At 44.5% G+C, this 20,557-nt stretch overlaps 1 protein-coding gene across 14 annotated transcripts in view; it reads right to left on the bottom strand.

Annotated features, from left to right (window-relative positions):
• AFF3 (ALF transcription elongation factor 3) overlaps window positions 1–20,557 on the bottom strand; it is a 597,234-nt gene that overhangs the window by 88,482 nt on the left and 488,195 nt on the right. For 13 of the 14 annotated variants that reach the window (XM_054678053.2, XM_054678052.2, XM_054678050.2 and 10 more), the window contains one exon: window positions 15,244–15,284. In XM_054678053.2, coding sequence (XP_054534028.1) covers window positions 15,244–15,284 — 41 coding nt within the window. The remainder of the gene's footprint in view (window positions 1–15,243; window positions 15,285–20,557) is intronic. The other variant, XM_024354596.3, reaches the window with a different exon arrangement.

Here is a 20,557-nt window from a genome sequence, read left to right as displayed (position 1 = left end):
AGCCAAGGCTTGAAGGGGACCCAGGAAATCACTGGTGAGCCCTTCCGATTATTCAGGGAATCTGCATGGTCTCCACAGCCCTGGAGTTTCACTTCCTCATTGAGGCAAGGGAGTTAGATGACTGAAGGCCGGTGCCCAGAGAAACAATATATGGCAGGGTTCACATTTTAAAAACCCATGGCATACAAAGTTGGTGTAGAGAAGGGAGCAAAATTTGTCCTTCATTTTCAAATGCTAGTGAATAGGTAATAGTTCTCCAGTCAGTTGGAATGAAGGGGAAAAGCTTCAAGAAATATATCTTAGGAAATAATGTTGGCTTGGCACTCCCCTCCTTCATTATATGTCTAAACACAACCATTGCACTTTTCAAGTTTTTTTTGTCATCTTCTATATTTAAGTGCAGAACACAGAAGGATGGCTGAAGTCCCCAGATCCACTTCCTTGGATAGAACAGAACTAGACGAGGTGTGTTCTTGCAAGCGGCCCCCAGCAGAATCCAGCCATCTGGGCAGGAGAACAGAGCAGCCCCTGGCCCCATGTGCAGTGCTCAGACTTGTGCTGTGAGCACGACTCGAGGCAGAGCTGGATTCTGTCATATATATATATATACACACACACACACACACACACACACACACACACACACACACACACACATGGTTGCTGTATATCATGTATATGATATATATCTCTATGTACGTGATATATACACATCATATCTATGTATATGATATATACACATCTCTATGTATATGATATATACACATCTCTATGTATATGATATATACACATCTCTATGTATATGATATATACACATCATATCTATGTATATGATATATATACGTATCACATCTATGTATATGATATGTATCATATATACATATCATACATATACACATATCATATATATATATGACACAGGGTCTCGCTGCATCACTCAGGCTGGAGTGCAGTAGCACAATCATGGATCACTGTAACCTCTGCCTCCTGGGCTCAAGCAGTTTTTCCACTTCAGCCTCCCAAGTAGCTGAGACTACAGGTGTGTGCCACCATGCCAATTTGTGTGTGTGTGTGTGTTTCTGCAGAGATGAGGTCTTGCCATGGCACCCAGGCTGGTCTCAAACTCCTAGACTCAAGCGATCCTCCCACCTTGGCCTTCCAAAGTACAGGGATTACAGGTGTGAGCTACCACACCTGGCCAATTTTGTTCTATTTCAAGGGCACTCAGGTTGATGGAAGAGGGATCTCTCAGGCATCTAGCTCCATCTGCCAGGCCCTCCCTGCCGAAGGCCACACTGCCACCCCTAAACCTGGCTCTACCCCCTACTGTGTTCATTAACCTTGGGCAAGTGGCTCCATCTCTCTAGGCTTCAGTTTCCCCACGTGTAAAACAAGGATACTGACATTTGTCCCCTGGGCTGTCTGGGGATGAAATGGGATGATGGCAGCAAGTCCCCAGCACAGGGCCTGGGGCAGCAAGCATGCAACCCTGAGAGACTACGAGGTCACATACGCCCCCCACATCTGCCAGGACCACGTGCCTTTGCCAGAGAGGGGCATGTTATCATCTGGCTTGGTGGGAACCTTCCAACAACAGCGAAGGCCATGACCACAGTCCTTCTGTAATTCCATTAAATAGTTTAGTGGCTGGGGCCGTGATTCAAAGAGAACCTGGACCTCCTTCACGTAGTCCCTCAGATGACTACACCTTAATTTGCTGTGCTTGCATGGGGTCCATGGTTACTTTTCTTGGCTTCTTAGCACCAGCATTAGCCAGGCTGAATAGGGGTTTCTGTCTCCAAAGTAAGATGAGGAACTGTGGCCTAATGTGGCTCCCTGACTCACTGGCTGGGAACAGGGTGAACAGGGCCACAGGGAGGCCACGTGGGGAGCTGCCAGGGCTTCAGACTCTTGGCCTGGGCTGGGCTTCATCGAGGCCCTGTCCAGTCAGCTGGATTGGGGCCAGTGAGCAGGCTTACTTTGTCTGTGAAATAGAAAAAGGGGCCATGGACTCACCCTTCACAAGCAGTTGGTTCACTTCAACATTTTAATGGAACTGACCTGAAATTAATGAGCACTGTCACACTGAGTAAATGCTGCCTCTCGGGATGAGAGCGGCAATGGGTAGAAGGCAGTGTGACAATTCAAACCCAAGGCCACGGACAATTACATAGAGGAAGTCTGTTCAGAATTTGGCGGATCGAATGGCTGTCCCCAAATAACAGGCATGCAGATGGCTAGGGTCTGATGCTGCCTGGCGAGGGCAGAGGCAGATGCTGTATTCTGAGGGCCAGCGGGAGGACACGACGTGGCAGTGGGCCAGCCAGCCACAGCCGGGAGCCAGCACAGGAAAGGGAGTTGGACGGAGTCAGAAGGTCAGGCCGCCCCAGTGAACAGGGAGCACATTAACCTTTCCACAGCCACGGGGGAGCTTATCAGGCTCCAAAATGCAGTCATCAAAGGCCAGCCAGCCCAGTGCAGCCAAGGCTGGCCCGGGGCTACCTCTGGGAGCAGGTCACGGGGCGGCAGCCTGTGAGCGGAGGTGAGGGCAGGCCCTGTGCCCAGAGTGAGCAGCTGCAGGGTAGTGTGCTCCAGCTGGCTCTGGGAGTCCCAGGTTGGAGAGTGGAATGGTCAGGGTGGGACTGTTCCAGGGGTGGGAAAAGGAGAGGGGGGAAATGGAGAGGACGGGAGTGGGTAGGGGGTGCTGGCCTGAAGGGCTCTGAAAGCCAGAGAGAACAGACTCCATGGGCTTTGGCCAGTTTTCTTCACTAAAAGGAGATGAAAAACAGAACAAAACAAAACAGATTTGATATCATGACTTTAACTCCCATGAAAAGTAGTTAAGTAGTTTGGTTTTAAACAAAGCAAAACAAAGCAAAACACCTCAGTCTATCTATTGGCTTTAAAACCACCCACTCATCACAGATGCTTCTGCGGCACGGCCTCCGCCCACTGCAGGCACAGGCATGAGTGATGAAGACAGCGGCACCTGTGTTCAGAAACACATACGGGCACTGAAATGCATCTGTTTTGAATCTTTTTTTCTCCCTGTCACATATATCATTTGTTGCGTTTGGATTGCTTTTGAGGTCAGATCTGGCTCAACGAGAATGGGGATGACATATGCAAAATTAAAAAGGGGGGACTACCAGGTGTACCTTCACATGGCATCAGTGTAAACATTCTAACAGAACCGACCACCAATTAACCAATCACCAACCAACACATTCCACTTAGACAGCAAGTGCTTAATTTAATCTAAGTACATTCAAGAAGGAACAGGTGTACTTCTACTTCAGAAATAGATATTTTAAAAAAAGAAGTAGGGTAGACAGCAGTGACAAACACTGAAAACTATGCTAATTAAGTCTTCTCTCTCTTAATTCCAACTATGAGACGTCATGCGTATTGGATACTTAAAATTTTTTTGGATGTAAATTTAAATACAAGTTAAATGAACCATTAAGCATTAGACACACAGTGTTATGTTGTCCTTGGTCTAGAAGGGACAGCTACATTGGCATTCAAAAGGAGTGTGACATAGTGACAAAGACTCAAGTAAAAATAATTTATAGCTTAGTGATTTCAATATTTTACCCCTGGTAACTTAATATACTTAGTCTGAGGATGAGTTCAGAAGAGAGGTAGCACAAGGTGGGAAGACAACGGGCCAGAACCAGTTTTTTTTTTTTTTTTGAGATGGAGTCTTGCTCTGTTGTCCAGGCTGTAGTGCAGCGGCATGCTCTTGGCTCACTGCAACCTCCGTCTTCCAGGTTCAAGTAATTCACCTACCTCAGCCTCCTGCAGGTGCACACCACCACACCGGACTAATTTTTGTATTTTTAGTAGAGACGAAGTTTTATCATGTTGGCCAGGCTGGTCTCAAACTCCTGACCTCAGGTGATATGCCCACCTCGGCCTCCCAAAGTGCTGGGATTACAGGTGTGAGCCACTGGCCAGAACCAGTTGTCTTTTCACTGCCTCTAGGGACAGTCTGGTTCCCTTTGGCCCTTTCCTGTGTTCGCAGACTGCAGCGAGGCTGGGGGACTCCGGTGGTGGGGGTGGGGGACTCTGGTGGTGCGGGTTAGTTTTTCTCATCTGTGGTCACAGACACCTGGCTAAGGAGCAGGGGAGGGGTGGTGGGTGGGGCTGTGCCCAGCTGTCCCCCCGCCCACAGAGGATCTGAGTAACTTGCAGGAAGTCTTCTCCACTAGCAGAGAAGGAAAGGACGCATGTCCGGGCTAAAACTCCAGCACCTCAAACCCAGGAAAGAGAACATGGGATTCCCACCCCAGGCCTATGAGAAAGGGGGCATCTGGAAGAACCTGGGAAACTGGCATCTGCAGGATGTTTGCTCTTCCCCCCCCACCGCCTGTTTTTCCTGTTTTTAATTCTAGAAACATACACATAACATCAAATTGGCCAAGGGTGTCCAGTTAGGTGGCATTAAGTACATGTATGTTGTTGTGCAGCCTAGACCACTATCATTCTTTCTGAAAGAGATCAAAACTCTTCTAACTGTGCCCCAGATCAAGTCACCCCATGTGTTTCTGCAGGCTCGTGGGAATTGTGAACATTGACTTGAATGGGTTAAAACTGAATTTCACCCGGAGGAGCCTTGGGCTGTGGCCTCCTTACCAGACATCAGGCAGCGAGTCTGTATTAGTCCTCAGGAATCCCTGGCCACTAAACCATCTTAAAGGGCAATTAGTGGCTTTATACAACTCGTTATTTATTTACTCAAAAGACTGTATCCTCGGCCTGCTCTCTTCTTCTATTGTGTAAAATACATATTTGGGACCTTTTAAAATGTGTGTTATGTACCTGATAGAACTCAATGGCTTCTCTGGAGCCATTCTGTTTTATTGTGGAAATTAGTACTAGGGGGGCTTTTAAAAGCTGATTTTTAGACCCGACAGCCTGCGTTTGTTCACGTTAATGCAGTGGATTGAGCTAACAGCCACCAAAGGGCTGTGAGGGACACCTCTGTGGCCTCTCTGTTGGAGCAGTGAGGCCAAGGGGCTCCACTTTTGTGAATATAGATGGTACTTGCTGGGCCTGTTAGAGAGGAGAGGACTGCATGGAGACTCAGTTGGCACTTATCTCTCTTCACACTGCCCCCGACAGTTCTCTGCCAGGGCTCCCCCACGTTATTGAACGTTACTGTTTGCTTTTGAAATAATAAGTATTATTTACTTTGAAATTATAAAATGAGACCAATTCTTTGGAGATTAGCTGGAAAGGTGTCAGGATATGACCCAGGGTGACTTTTTTATGTATTTATTTTTTTAATTAATTTTTTTTTTTTTGAGACAGAATCTCACTCTCACCCAGGTTGGAGTGCAATGGAGTGCAATCTCGGCTCACTGCAACCTCTGTTTCCTGGGTTCAAGCGATTCTCCTGCCTCAGCCTCTCGAGTAGCTGTGAATACAAGGGTGTGCCACCGCACCCAGCTAATTTTTGTATTTTTTTTTTAGTAGATGTAGGGTTTCACCATGTTGGCCAGGCTGGTCTTGAACTCCTGGCCTCGAGTGAGGGGAATCCTAAAGTGCTGGGATTACAGGCGTTAGCCACTGCACCCGGCCCAGGATGACTTTTTTCCGTGAGTAAAGTAGAAAGACAATGTGGCAGAAACAGGTGGTAGCCTCCTTGGAGGCATGCAGGAGCCTCACCTGGGACCCAAAGACCCACAGTTTGGCTTTTAGGAGAGAACAGGCTCTAGTAAAACATATTTCAAAATAGGGATGGCATGAGTAATAGAAGGGATATTTCTTAGGATTTGTTGATACTTGTTTTTCTATAATATCAATGTAAAAACATGCCCCATACTACTAGTTATGAATTGCTTCAGACATTAAACCCATACTCTGTTATTTTCTTCTCTTGGTTTTTAAGCCTCTTGGTAGGACTTAAATCAAAGAACATCTTATGATACCTCATGCGTGACTTTTCTTGGTGGTGCAATGAGGTAATTACTATCATATGGAGGGAGAAAGGAAGCGCCTCTTCTATTCATCACCTCTTTTAATCTGTACATAAACCTAACAAGGAGGGCATTAGTAGCATCCTGCTTCTGTGACTGGGAAAGCTGAGACTTGGATGTGTAAATGCTTTGCCCAAAGTAAATTCCAGACCAAGTTCAAGGACTCAAAGTCCTGTGCTTGCTTCAAGATGTCTTGTAAAAAGAGGAGAGAGTAGGGAAAGCTGGGCCAGAGGGTTTTTTTTTTTCTTTTGCTTTCTTGTCTCCTTAATCATGACAGCATAAATGAGTGGCATAATTTGCATTCTTGGTCTTACTGCATTCAATAAGTCATGATTGAGCAGTCATTTTGTATAAAGTACTACTAATAGTCAAGATGTGGTTCTTGCTCTCAGTAGTTAAGACCAGACATAAATAAAGGAGGCAGAGACTGTAAGCTGGGCCTATGCCAGGAATGACATGAGGTGCTGATGGAATAGGAGCTGTGGGCGCTGGGGCAGTTGGCTATTTAAGGTTTCCGTGGAAGATGAGGCTTGACCCCATGCTTGAGGGATGCACTGCGTAACCGAAGACCCCTCCCATGCGTTCTTGCACTGGCAGCCGTCTAGAGCTGGCTTCAGACACTTTCCACTCAGATGCCCACAGCCACAGAGGGGAGGTCTGCCACTCCCTGTCCACCCTGCAGCCTGGCCCTGCCCAGGCCATTCCTTCTGCGTTCTCCTCCCTTCTCCACTCCTGGGTCACCCGATGCTTCCTGTCCTCCACATGACACCTCATATCTGTCCTCCCCCCTCTCCTTCCCCTGTCAGAGAGTAGGGTAATGTTGTACCTGTGTCCCTCCAGTAACACTGATTTCTTCATAGTCTGATGCAGAGGGCTGCTACTGAAGTAGCTAAGAGCACCAACTCTGGAGCCGCACAGACCACTCTGTGGCTTTCCAGACTGGGGGTGAATTACCTGAGTTTGGAAAGCAAGACTCACTAGGATTTTAGGGAGAGTACTTTAGAACACGAAATGAGGCCAGGTGTGGTGGCTCACGCCTGTAATTTCAGCACTTTGGGAGGCTGGGGTGGGTGGATCACCTGAGGTCAGGAGTTGGAGACCAGCCTGGCCAACACGGTGAAACCCCATCTCTACTAAAAATACAAAAATCGGCTGGGTGTGGAGGTTTATGCCTATAATTCCAGCTACTTGGGAGGCTGAGGCATGAGAATCATTTGAACCCAGGAGGTGGAGGTTGCAGTGAACTGAGATCACACCACTGTACTCCAGCCTGGGCAACAGAGCGAGACTCTGTCTCAAAACAAAAACAAAAACAGAAAAGAACACGAAATGAAATGAAATGGAGTTTCATGGAAAATATCTCTCTTTAAGGCCCTCACATTGCATTCTTCCTTCCTCACCAAGAGAGTCGTCGCGAGGATTAAATGAAGTAAGGTATGTGAGATGCTCAGTACACTACCGGACATGAGACTGTTCTAAGGAGATCTATGACTACTCATGTGTATGTCGGCGTTGTCGTATACTCAGTATTTATGCACAAGCCTACATGTCCTCTACCACACTGTAGATTCCCTGCGAGTGGAATCCTTGGGTAATGAATTTTTGTGTCTTCTATAGAGACCAGCAGAATCCCTAACATTTTAGGGATTCAGTACTGTAAATATTCACTGAATGAATGAAGAAGTACAAATGAAAAATGTAAGTATGAATAGTTGGTGAAGACAGCACACTTTAAGTCATGTCAACAGTATGAAGCACAAACATGAGGGGGAGGAGAGGGAGGGAGGAGCCAGAGGCTATCTGGCCCAATCCCCACTCGCTACAAGAGACTTCTCGATAGCATCATATAGTTCTCTTTTGTTATTGAGTTCTAATCTAATTCCACTCTAATTTAATTATACTGAGTGGTTTTGATCTTTTTTTTTTTTTTGAGACTTTCTTGCCTACTTTTGGACTGAGTTTTTTTCTCATTTTTCCATTTCTTCCCCCTGTGTGTTTGGATTCTATAACATCCATACAAGCAGGCATGAACACCTCTTTGAGCCACTAAGCGATGAGCCCCTAATCATCTACCTGTGATTCCTGAGGCATCTGTTGCAAGGATGGATAGCCACAGTTGCAAAGAATTATTTTCTCTTTTAAGCCCAAAGTTGCCATTATTTTAACCACAAAGCATTGGTCTAGCTCATCCATTCATTTATCAAATGACTTACGGTGTCTGCTAATTGCCAGGTACTGTGCTAGGTGCTAGAGATAAAAAGGTTACCAAGCCAGAAATATTGTTGCGATGCAAAACGTGGCCCAAACCTCCTATCTCCGACCCCAGCCAAGCTGCTCTATTGGTGCTTGATGGGAGGCAAGAGAATCATACTGACCAGGAGTCCAGGGACCTGGGATCTAGTCCTGGCTCTGCCACTTGTGGCCCTGGGTGAGTCGCATCACCTGTTCGAGGCTCAGTTTTCTCATCTGTAAAATGGGCCCCATCTATCTTTCAGGGTTGTTGTGAGGATCATAAAATGAGACAGTAAATGTGATAGTGATTCTAAACTCTAAAGCTCTCAAAGTTTTTATTCACAACTTAATTGTACATTTAAAAATAACCAAAAGAGTATAACACAAGGGATAAATGCTTGAGGGAATGGATTTTTAAAAAGTTTTTATTCATATGGCATACTTAAAAGACTTTTTTTTTTTTTTTTTTTGAGACAGAGTCTCGCTCTGTCACCCAGGCTGGAGTGCAATGGTGTGATCTCGGCTCACTGCAACCCCCACCTCCTGGGTTCAAGCGATTCTCCTGCCTCAGCCTCCTGAGTAGCTGGGATTACAGGTGCACGCCACCACGCCCAGCTAATTTTTGAATTTTTAGTAAAGATGGGATTTCACCATATTGATCATGCTGGTCTTGAACTCCTGACCTTGTGATCCGCCCGCCTCGGCCTCCCAAAGTGCTGGGATTACAGGTATGAGCTACCGAGCCCAGCCCTAAAAGACTTCTTTATAAGGAGCCATATTGCTTTGGGGAGACCGAAGGCTGCTGAGGGCCTCAGGGCAGGGTTGATGTGCACCTGCCAGCACGCCACCTTAACATCTTCATGGAACCTTAACACCTTCTTAAAAGTGCTCCACCTCCTTTTTTTTGACCCTTAAAGAAGAGACCAACTATTAGTACTGTGTGGCAACTGTGCCTGTCCTCTCACATGGCCAGGGGACTGGGTGACACATTACCCAGAAAGCTACACTTCTGTGCTGGTGGCCACTCCAACACACTTCCTTTGTTTGGCTGGAGCTGGTCCACTTGACAAGGGGTCAGGAAGATGAAGCTGAATCCAACCCCCTACACTGCCAGGTGGGTACCCGCTGCCCTCCCCACCTTGCTATGGACCATTTCTGATCTGGCTTCTGGACACAGACCATTTCACATTCTTCTACCTACATGGAGGTGAAACTCCCTTAGTTTTAGGCAATTCCTCATTTGCTTAATTTCATTATATACTCCCTAATGGGCAACAAGGAGATTGGATGTGTGAGATTTATTCGAGAAAGGGCCAAATTGAGGGCAGCAAATGTGTAAGCCTTGTGAGTCCTTTCTCCTCGCAAAGACAACACTCGTCTGGCTGGTGAAGCCAAGAGCACAGCCATACGGCTGCTTCTCATCCTGGCACCCCCAGCCCCAGCACAGCACCCCACAGAGCATGCTGGATGCGTTCAGTAAATATTTGTGAAATAAATGAATAAATCAATGGCAGTTGTTTGGATTTCAATATAAATGGATCTTGGGCCTGAGATACTGCCAGATGGGCAGACAGGTTACAGTCTGGTGATGCATCTCCAAGACTATAAAAATGTAGCCGTTGCTGGAGTCACAGGCTGACATTTCAGATGATTATATGCACAATTTAACCACATGGCTATCTGTGCCCTCCAAGTGCCATCGCTTCAACAACTGTTTTCATGTTGACTTTTTTGCTCGTTCCTCTCTCTTTTTTTTTAAGTCAAGCATAATTTTTTGCAGCCTCTCGTATTTCTAGCGGAATGTGATTTATTCATATAAAATTATGTTCCATTTTTATAAAACCCAAGTTACTGCAAATGATGCTTGAGGTTTCACAGAAAATATTAATTCCTGATCTGCTGCTATAAAGCATGGCTGCTCGCTGAGAGCAGCGCTGTCGCTCTGAGACAGATGGAAGCAGTCCAAGGGTATGATTAACTTCTTGGTCCTGGCAATTGCCTAGTGCTCCTCTTGCCCTAGATTTCAAGATTGACCTCCAGCTTCTCTGCAGACGCACAGTTGCTCAGCTTGATAAATCACATGAATCCCTTTTTTGATCAGAGTTATCTACTATTTACTACTCATGAAGGGAAGTTAATCTTATTCAAGGCACTTCATATGCTGCACACATATCCTTCCTTCTTCCTAACAGCACTTTGCATATTTTCCACATTGGCGGTGATGTGGCATCTTTCGCAGTGCAGAGGGTCCACACCAAAGATCCACCTTTATCGTGTTTGTCCCTCTTCTTTGTCTCTACTAACCAGCATCAAATATACCGACCCACAAGAAGAAAAAACACATGAGAGGCACACAATAAGCAGTGAATAAGTGAGACGAATTGTGTCCCTTTGCAAACTGAGATTTTCTTGTAATTGGCTTCTTTACTTTGTCAAGAACTTTGCCGGGCCGAGTGTGGTGGCTCACACCTGTAATCCCAGCACTTTGGGAGGCCAAGGCAGGCAGATCACTTGAGCCCAGGAGTTCGAGACCTGCCTGGGCAACATGGTGAAGCACCCCCTCTACGAAAAGTCCAAAGATTAGCCAGGCATGGTGGCTACCATGGCACTGGGCAGGGCACGGGGAGAGCTGAGATGGCTTGAGCCTGGGAGGTCGAGGCTGCAGTGAGCTGTGATCACACCACTGCACTCCAGCCTGGGTGACAGAGTGAGACCCTGTCTCAACAAACAAACAAACAAACAAAATCAGAAAAGAAAAAAGAATTTTGCCATCTCTTCTTGCCCTGTTTGTCTGCTTTTTTCATTTCTGGGGGACATAAATGGGCCTCTGGTAGGCCAGTTGACTCTCAGTGGTATAAAATAGATAAAAAAATTCTACTGTCCAGAGTAGAAAAGAACAGACAATGCACCATCCCACTCTCACACACTCCTTTCTGTCACTGCTGGGCAGGAGGCGCAAGTGAGTGGGGCTGAAGCCCAAACTCCCCTTCTGCTTGCCATGGTGATCCAGTTTCAACCTGAAGCACATTTTGCCTATTTGGGGTGAACCATAAATTAAGTCCATTGGTCAGGCAAAACCAAGCAAGGGAAAAGGTTTTTTGGGGATGATCACAGTTGATTTTTAAAATTTACGTAACGGAAATATCACAGTTTTAATTTATCAAGATGGTATATTGATTACAGAAGATTCTCTGAACTTTAAAGCATACAGTCTAAACTGTCAGATATTGGATTTGTGCTGAAATGCCAATTTAGAAAATAAATCAGGCGACTGGAGAAATGGAAAGACAAGACTGACTTTCCAAAGACATCTGGACATTCTCTAACCTCCAACAACCCAGAGGGATGAGACTTCTACCCACTCCTTAGGAAGGGAAAGGGAAACACACCCCTTTCTTTTTCTTATAACTGGTCTCATCAGGTCAGATCTCAAGGCTTTGAAGTTGGGCTTCCTTATAGGGAAACAGATAACAAAAACTGGCTTCCTACAGTGTAAACTCATGTCCTTCCACCAACCCCAAGTCAATGAAATCCTGTTTCATCATCGATTTGTGTATCTTGGAACAAAATAGCTCTGGCCTTGTCTAAATGTCCTTGTGTTCACTGGCCACTCAAGGTTGAGGCTCAGTGGAAGTGAAATGAGCCCACGGATGAGCAAACTTATAGGACACTGAGGTTCTGAAGGAGGATAAGACCCAGAGTGTGTCACAGACATGCTCCTCCATGAGGAACCAGTGTGCATGGCCAGAGCCAGTACGGGCTTTTCTGTCCTGTCCCAAAATTATAGAACTCAGGAAGCACCTTTTGGGGTCTAAAAAGTGCTTCTCCCCCAAGAACAAAGATGAAGGCATGAGCTAATCATTATGAAATTTTATATAAAGAGGTGATAACAGGCTGAAAGCAAAAAGTTTAGGAAACCAGGATGGTTTGTGTAAATGAATGTATAATAGGTTAATACCAGGCTCTAAGTAGCCAGAGATATTGGGCCTAGAACCCCACTTTGGGATATTCAGGACCTGGGGAGATCTTTACTCAATTCCTTTCCCACCCTGAGGTTCCTCTGGCAGACAGAACATTAGGCAAGTCATACAGTGGTCTGACTTGAGGCACTCGGGTCATTTTTCTAGAAAATATTGGTTTATTCAAAAGAATAAGTAACGTGAGAGAAAATGACATCTGTCACTTGATAAGTTATTCTCTACTTAAAAACTAGAAAATATGAATGCAATTAATTCAGCAGGTGTTTTAAAATCATTATTTTGAAGAAGGGTTTCAATTTCCATCTTGAAATGGTTACAAATGCTTATCACTTATGGGGATTACGTCTGTGGCCCTGAATTAGTAGAGAATAGACAATAGAAAAAGAATGGCTGTTATTGAAAAGTCAAAAAACAACAGATGCTGGAGAGCCTGTGGAGAAAAACGAATGCTTGTACACTGTTGGTGGGAGTGTAAATTAGTTCAGTCATTGTAGAAGACATTGTGGTGATTCCTCAAAGACCTAGAGGCAGAAATACCATTTGATCCAGCAACCCCATTAATGGGTATATACCCAAATGAATATAAATCATTCTATTATAAAGACACATGCACGTGTACGTTCACTGCGGCACTGTTCACAGTAGCAAAGACATGGAATCAACCCAAATGCCCATTAACGATAGACTGGGTAAAGAAAATATGGTACACATATGCCATGAAATACTATACAGCCATAAAAAGGAACAAGATCACGTCCTTTGCAGAGACATGGATGGAGCCATTATCCTCAGCAAACTAATGCAGGAGCAGAAAAACAAACACCACATGTTTTCACTTGTAAGTGGGAGCTGAATGATGAGACCCATGAGGGAGAAACACACACTGGGGCCTGCTGGTGAGGTGTCAGGGGAGGGATAACATCAAGAAGAACAGCTAATAGATGCTGGGCTTAATACCTAGGTGATGGGTTGGTGGGTGCAGCAAACCACCATTGCACATGTTTACCCATGTAACAAACCTGCATATCCTGCACATGTGCCCCTGAACTTAAAATACAAGTTGAAGAAAAAAAAAGAAAGAAAGAAAAAAGAAAAAGCACAGAGAAGGTAGCTTTAAACAACTGCATTGCTAGAATAGCAAAGTCAGCTCGTCACTTTGAAATGACCAATTCTGAATAGAAAAAGTGCTACAGTAAAGTAAGGGAAATGCCCTATTACATTTGAGGATAAAGAAATTTGTAAGAAGAGTGGTGACAATGAAAACCTCTGTTTTTGGGTGGGGAATGGGCTTGACAAGGGATTTTTTGTGAAAATATCAGAAAAAAAGGAAATGGCATTGTTCATCATTAACATCCATGGACATTTTCTCTTTAGGACAAAGTTGTATATGTTTTGGGAAGAAATCTTCGAATGTATCAGTCCTAGTTTCTGATGAATTGTCTTTGTATTTGTGACCATGTCTTCAAAATAAATCCTTATTTTCCTAAAATAGGTTTTGATTCATTCTACTAAAGGTCATAATGACCTTTTTTTTTTGTATTTATATGTGTAGCTTTACTAAGATATAATTTACATTCCATAAAGTTCACCCATTTAAAGCATACAATTCAGTGGTCTGGTATACTTACAAGGTTGTGCAACCATCACCATAATCTATTTTTACAACATCATCATCTCCAAAAGAAATCTTGTACTTATTAACAATGACCAAGTTTTGTAAACTTTGAGGGTTTTCCCTTGCGTCTCAGTGCATTTTGTTGAAGGAATTGCTTACTTAAGAAGAAAAGTCAAAGACAGAAAAGAAATATGTATAGGAAAGAAATGACTATGTTATATTCTAAATGTGTTTTGATCTAGACTCTTTCCTCCTCCTACTGACACATTCAGAAGCAGAGCAGTCATCAGCTTTTGTGAAAATCCCAAAAGCAATTCCAGAAGATCATGTGCCAGCCACTCAGGACACGCAGGCTTGTGTGGTTGTCATGGGGAAGGTTTTGTAATTGAAATAAAAATACTCATGCTCAGTCTGCCACCACACAGAAAATGCTTTTCACTCATGCACACCAGATAATTCGCCTAAGTGACAGGTTTTACTTTGGAGGAAGCACCGAGCTAAGCTGGTTTACACAGTCAATGATGGCTCATTCCATGAAAAAGGAACTGGGAAGGAAGGCAGGGTGGTGAAGGTTAGCTAGACAATGTGGAGGTGGCTGCCAGCCAGTCAGCCAAGGGCACAGCTCCTCCTGCTGCTTCTAATGCTGTGGAGACACACAGGGATTTCATCTTTACCTCCTGACAGTTCCTCAAAACACACACACGCACGCACACACACACACACACACACTCTCTCTCTCTCTCCCCAATCTTAGTAAGTGAAAAAACAAAAACCAAAACCAACCAAACCAAACCAAGAGTCTGGTCTATTCTAGAAAGTGACTTTACATACCCGCATTCAACTATCTGTCTACAGCCTTTCAGACAAAGCAGGATATAAAATACAGCCTGTGTGTGTTTCTTGATAAGGTTTACACATCTCATTCAGTAACACGCGCCAGGAGAAAGACGCCAAAGCAAGGAGTAAAAAGTCAAGCACGTGGGACCGTGAGTTGTTGGGTTATGTGCACAAAATATTTCAAGAGAGAGAATCTTATCAAAAGATAGATAGCTCCCGGTGAAATGATATGGAAAAAGTCTGAAGAAAACATCTCAAAATAAATGAAGTATTTATTGCTGAAAAATGAGCTTAGATCTCAGCCAATTCCAAAGTTCAGAATTTACCGCACCATTCAGGCCTTTCTCTCTAAGTTTCTTGTCTCTTGTTTCATTGCACAACAAGGGATTCTTCATACTTGCTATGAAATACAACAAGGCGATTTTTGCAGTGATAAACTCCACACATGCATGACAAATCCAAGCATGCAAAATGTTTAACATCCCAGTTCACAGATACTTTAGGGACAAAATCCGATTATGAATTATATGCCACAATAAATAGGGCTCAATGTTTCATAAAGCAATTTATAGTTCATAAAAATGACAAAATGTACCTGTCAGAGAGAGCGCGGAGAGCCGTTCTCTGAGCTGCCTGCTGGAAGAAAGAAAGGGCAGAGATGTTTATTTAATATTCTGACTTTTGAATTACGTGCTCAATGAACACTTAAAAAAAAGACCCCTGCATTACACACATTTTTGCCATGTGGCCAAATTTTAAACAACTAGCAATGAAGTAGAGAGCACTGTTGTAAAATGTGAAATGTGTGTGATGAAATGAACCTTCACGGACAGTTAACTGAAGCCCGGCAATGCACACCTGCAACTAGGGGATGAGTTTGTGGGGGGGGCAAAGGACTGTACCCAGGTAAGCTTGGACAGGCCTCTGGAAATTGGCAAAGACCAGAGCTACTTCTCTGAAATCACTTTCCCATTGCTTTATTGTCCTTTCCTATAAGAAAACAAAAAGGTCTGTTTTGGTTTCTTTGTAGCTTCTTTCCCAATGAAGGTGTAATTTTTCACTCGGATTTCAGATTGAAAGTTTCCACAGTTGGAATATGGAATGCCACTAGAAATCTCAATGGATTATTGATTTGTTTCAGGCACAGTTAATGATATTATGACAATGATTTTTAAAATTCACATTGAAATGTTAATGGATACAATTATCTGCTGTTGGGATTTGCTTTAAGATAATACAGTGGGAGGGCTGGGTGCGGTGGCTCACGCCTGTAATCCCAGCACTTTGGGAGGCTGAGGTAGGTGGATCACCTGAGGTCAGGAGTTCAAGACCAGCCTGGCCAACATGGTGAAATCCTGTCTCTACTAAAAATACAAAAATTAGGTGGGTGTGGTGGCATGCGCCTGTAGTCCCAGTGACTCAGGAGGCTGAGGCAAGAGAATCGCTTGAAACCAGAAGGCAGAGGTTGCAGTGAGCCAAGATCATGCCACTGCACTCCAGCCTGGGCAACAAGAGTAAAACTCCATCTCAAAAATAAATAAATAAAATAAAAAAATTTAAAAAATACAGTGGGAGAAGGGCAGAGTGGGTGGGCACATACATAAGACAAGATGGCCTTGGGTTGAGAACTGCTGACGTTAGGCGATGAGCACAGGGCAGGTTCTTAATATTATTCTGGCCATTTCCCTACGTGAAATGAACAAAACTTTCATTTTGTATTGAAAATGTATTGATTTGTTTTTTGTTTTTTTCTTCTACTAAAATTAATGTGTGTGTGTGTGTGCTGAAATTTCCCATAATAAAAAACTAAAAGAAAAAAATCATAAAAAAGGCTCTATTTTGGCTGGGCATGGTGGCTCACGCCTGTAATCCCAGCACTTTGGGAGGCCCAGGCAGGTGGATCACCTGAGGTCAGGAGTTCGAGACCAGCCTGACCAACAGGGAGAAACCCCGTTTCTACTAAAAATACAAAATTAGATGGGCATGGTGGCGCATGCCTGTAATCCCAGCTACTCGGGAGGCCAAGGCAGGAGAACTGCTTGAACTTGGGGGGCGGAGGTTGCAGTGAGCTGAGATTGCGCCATTGTACTCCAGCCTGGGCAACAACAGCAAAAGTCTGTCTCAAAAAAAAAAAAAAAAAAAAAAAGGGCTCCATTTCTCCATCAGATTCTCCCAAGTTTTGTACTTGCTTTCCTTTTCTCTGGCTATTCTATTTTTCACCCATTTGCCTTCTATCTCTGGGCCCAATGAGGCCAAGGAAGGCAGATGGCACACGATGCTCTCTGTCTCAGAAGTCATGATTGGGAGGTCAGTAGACCAGGCCTACTCAGTGTGCACCGGGAAACAAGGAGTGTGCAATGGTCCTTTCCTCTTTGCATGATACACAGGTCATGGTTACTGTTTTTTTTTTTTTTTTTTTCTGAGACAGAGTCTCTCTTTGTCACCCAGGCTGGAGTGTAGTGGTGTGATTTCAGCTCACTGCAACCTCTGCCTCCCAGGTTCAAGCGATTCTCCTGCCTCAGCCTCCCAAATAGCTGAGATTACAGGTGTATGCCACCACACCCAGCTAATTTTTGTATTTTTAGTAGAGACAGGGTCTCATCATGTTGGCCAAGCTGGTCTCGAACTCCTGACCTCAAATGATCCACCCGCCTCTGCCCCTTAAAGTGTTGGGATTACAGGTGTGAGCCACCATGCCTGGCCTATGTTTACTGTTGACCAAGGACCTCACAATACTTCTCATGCTGATCCCCCATCATATTTAGATATCAGGAAAAATAGAATCTTCAAGTTAGAAAAAAATGACACCTCAGAACCATTTTCTCTGTTATGGAAATAAAATACACCCTTGGTGACAGTTCCACATCTTGGGATAAAAATAAAAGTAGAAGCAGTTATCATCCCAGAAAAGCTCCTTCCTAAGGTAGGAGCTGGATGACCTCGGTACACTTTTAGAATAACATGGACATGAAAGATTAAGGCAGGGCAGTGTCAGGAAGCTGCAGGGATGGGCGGCCGCTCCTCAAATGGTGCCTGGAACCATGAGCAGGTGTCAGTACATATCTGCTGATTAAATGTTAGAGGGATGAATCAGTCAGGAAAGCCTTCCCTCTGAAATCTGAGCATAATTTTAAAGACAAGGAGGGATGTGGTCAGGAGAGAGGAGGCATTGATAGCACTGGGCTAGACGGCACAGCAGGGGCCTGTCCCAGCCTCTGGCAGCAGCTCTCAACCGGGGCACCCATGACTCCCAAACCCTGGGTGTCTGGAATTGATGAGGGTGTTTCTGTGCATTACATTCATGAGGGGGATCAATAATGGCAGTAGTGTCTGGGGCCAGGGATACTAAAGCCCTTCAAAGAGCAGGAAGGTCCCTTGTATAATGAAGAATTGTCCCCTTAAAATGACAAAGGGTGCTTGCAGAGAAACACTGCGGCAGAGTAGGAATGAAAGGAGAGCAGGAAGAAGGGCTGTGGGGAACATGAGCTCTAGGGCCTGGCAAAGATAAGAGGAATTGAGACAACTTCCATAAGTAATGCAGCAACACTGAATTAGGAAAACCATCTAGTGTGTTGAGCCGGGGTTGGAGAGTCCAACATTCTGGGACAGGTTTTGCCATTCATTTGCTATGGACCTTGCGTCTGGCCTTCAACCTCTGGCTTAGTTTCCAAACCACCCTTTCCTTCTCTGAATAGGGTGCTGAAAGAGACAGTCAGTCCGTGTCCAGGCTACTATGGACAATCCAAGGGGTTACTGTCCCCTCCTCATTCCCTAGATTCTGAATGAAGACCCCATGTCCTGGTATTCCATTGTCATAGGATTACCACAACAGATAAAAGAATACAGATCTACCGATCTTCTTGATAAGGAGAGCTGAGGGAGCAGCGAGAGGCAGGGGAAGAGGACCGGAGCCTGAGGAGCCCACGCAGACACCTCCAGGGATGGGTGCTTCCCTCTCCCCAGTCCTTCTCCTGTGCTCTTCCAGGGAGCCAGCCTGGAGCATGCTGATAAAACGCACCCAGCACGCAACAGGTGGCATCACTGCTGGGAGGTTTGTCTCCTGGAGAGTTTCCCTCTCACTCAGCAAGATGGCTTTCGCTTTAGGCCGCGATACTTGAACTTAATTTAACTCCCTACTCCTGACTGTTTGGCTGAATATACAAGAAGTATTTTTGAACTGCCCCAAAGAAAGGTGGAATGTATTATCGGTATTGTCTCTAAACATCATCTCAGCAGGAGCCATGAGAGACTGGCTCTTCCTGGAGTAACAGAAATCGTAAGAGGTGTGACTAAAAGTTCAATAGAAACCTTCAACATGGCATCTGAATTTCTCCCTAGCCATGGAAATAGACCAAGGCTGTCAATATTTTAAAAGGCTATTGACTCTTTTCTCTTCCACCTCCAAACAATTCCTGCTGACTTCTGTGATACGGAAACAGTGCTTGTTGATGTGCAGCTGGTCAGAAAATGATTTAAAAAGCGAAAGGAAAACAAACAAACAAAAAGCAAGAAACACTGCTGTCTGGCCGCCAATGGAGTGCCTAGGAATTGAGGCATCCCAGTGGCGGCACCTGTTGGCAACGCCACAGGACTGATGTTAGCCCCGTCTTCTAATACAAGCTGAGTTGGAAGCTTAGAGCAAGGGCTGCTTTCCTTTAGCAGACTGGTGTGACGCTGGGAACAAAAGGTCCTTCTGGGCCGAGAGACACGGCACCCTACCGGGCACTAAGCAGTGTTCTCTGGTGATTCTTCACTCTTCCAATCTGTCACATGATGTATGCTACCACGCATGCAACACCGTGGTACTTAGCACCATCAACTGCCTGCACTGCTTTTTTTTTTTTTTTTTTTTTTGAGATGTTGTTTCACTCTTGTTGCCCAGGCTGGAGTGCAGTGATGCGGTCTCAGCTTACTGCAACCTCTGCCTCCCTGGTTCAAGCGATTCTCCTGCTTCAACCTCCAGAGTAGCTGGGATTACAGGCATGCGCCACCACACCCAGCTAATTTTTTTGTATTTAGTAGAGACGGGGTTTCACCGTGTTAGTCAGGCTGGTCTCGAATTCCTGACCTCAAGTGATCTGCCTGCGTCAGCCTCCCAAAGTGCTGGGGTTAGAGGTGTGCGCCACTGCGCCTGGCCTGCTCTGCTATTTTTTAATGACTAATTTTCATTGTGCTATTTAATTTGCAGTTACTCTACATCATTAAAAATTTTACAAAAACTCACCATCTATTATGAAAGAAGAGGAGTATATGTCAGATGTTTTAAATAATTTGAGGAAAAAACCCTTCATGGCATTATATTAATTGTATGTCATATACCACAGCAAAGACCACCAAGATGTTTTTACTGACTCCTCTCTTTAAAAAAACCTTCAGCTTTTGCACACTATTTTATTTTACTACTGGAAAATAATAAAACGAATAAATATTGGAATTAAATGGCAAAGAAAAAATTAGGTGACTCACGATTGAAACTTGAAAAAGTACTCATAGTAAACTAGATGAATTGCCCAATTTCATTCCTTCAAGAGTTATACATTACAGCAACTATATTTTTCTCTTCCTAAATCTCACATCATCTCTTCCTTGCGACTTGCCTTTTATTCAGTTCTCAGCAAAATAGGTTGAGAGGGTTAAGAGAACACGTCATTGATCCTTCCTGAGTTCATTATTCATTACGAATGATTCTAAACTCCAGTCTACGAGACAAAACATGTTCTTTTTTTTCTGCCAGAAATTGCCATTTTCAGGTTCTCCTCAAGAGATGACATATTTTCTCTGTCTTTATTATAGCAAGCTTGTTGCTTGGGAACACAATCAGTAGATATTCAGGTTTCAATGTATGCTAAATGAATTACAAGTCACATTCTGTTATTGAAGGGAAATCAAAGAGGAAATTAAACACCCTT

This window comes from Pan troglodytes, chromosome 12, assembly GCF_028858775.2.
Source record: "Pan troglodytes isolate AG18354 chromosome 12, NHGRI_mPanTro3-v2.0_pri, whole genome shotgun sequence".
Taxonomy (NCBI): Eukaryota; Metazoa; Chordata; class Mammalia; order Primates; family Hominidae; genus Pan; species Pan troglodytes.
The sequence above is the reverse complement of the archived record's forward strand: the minus strand, read 5'-3'. Positions and strand labels throughout refer to the sequence as shown.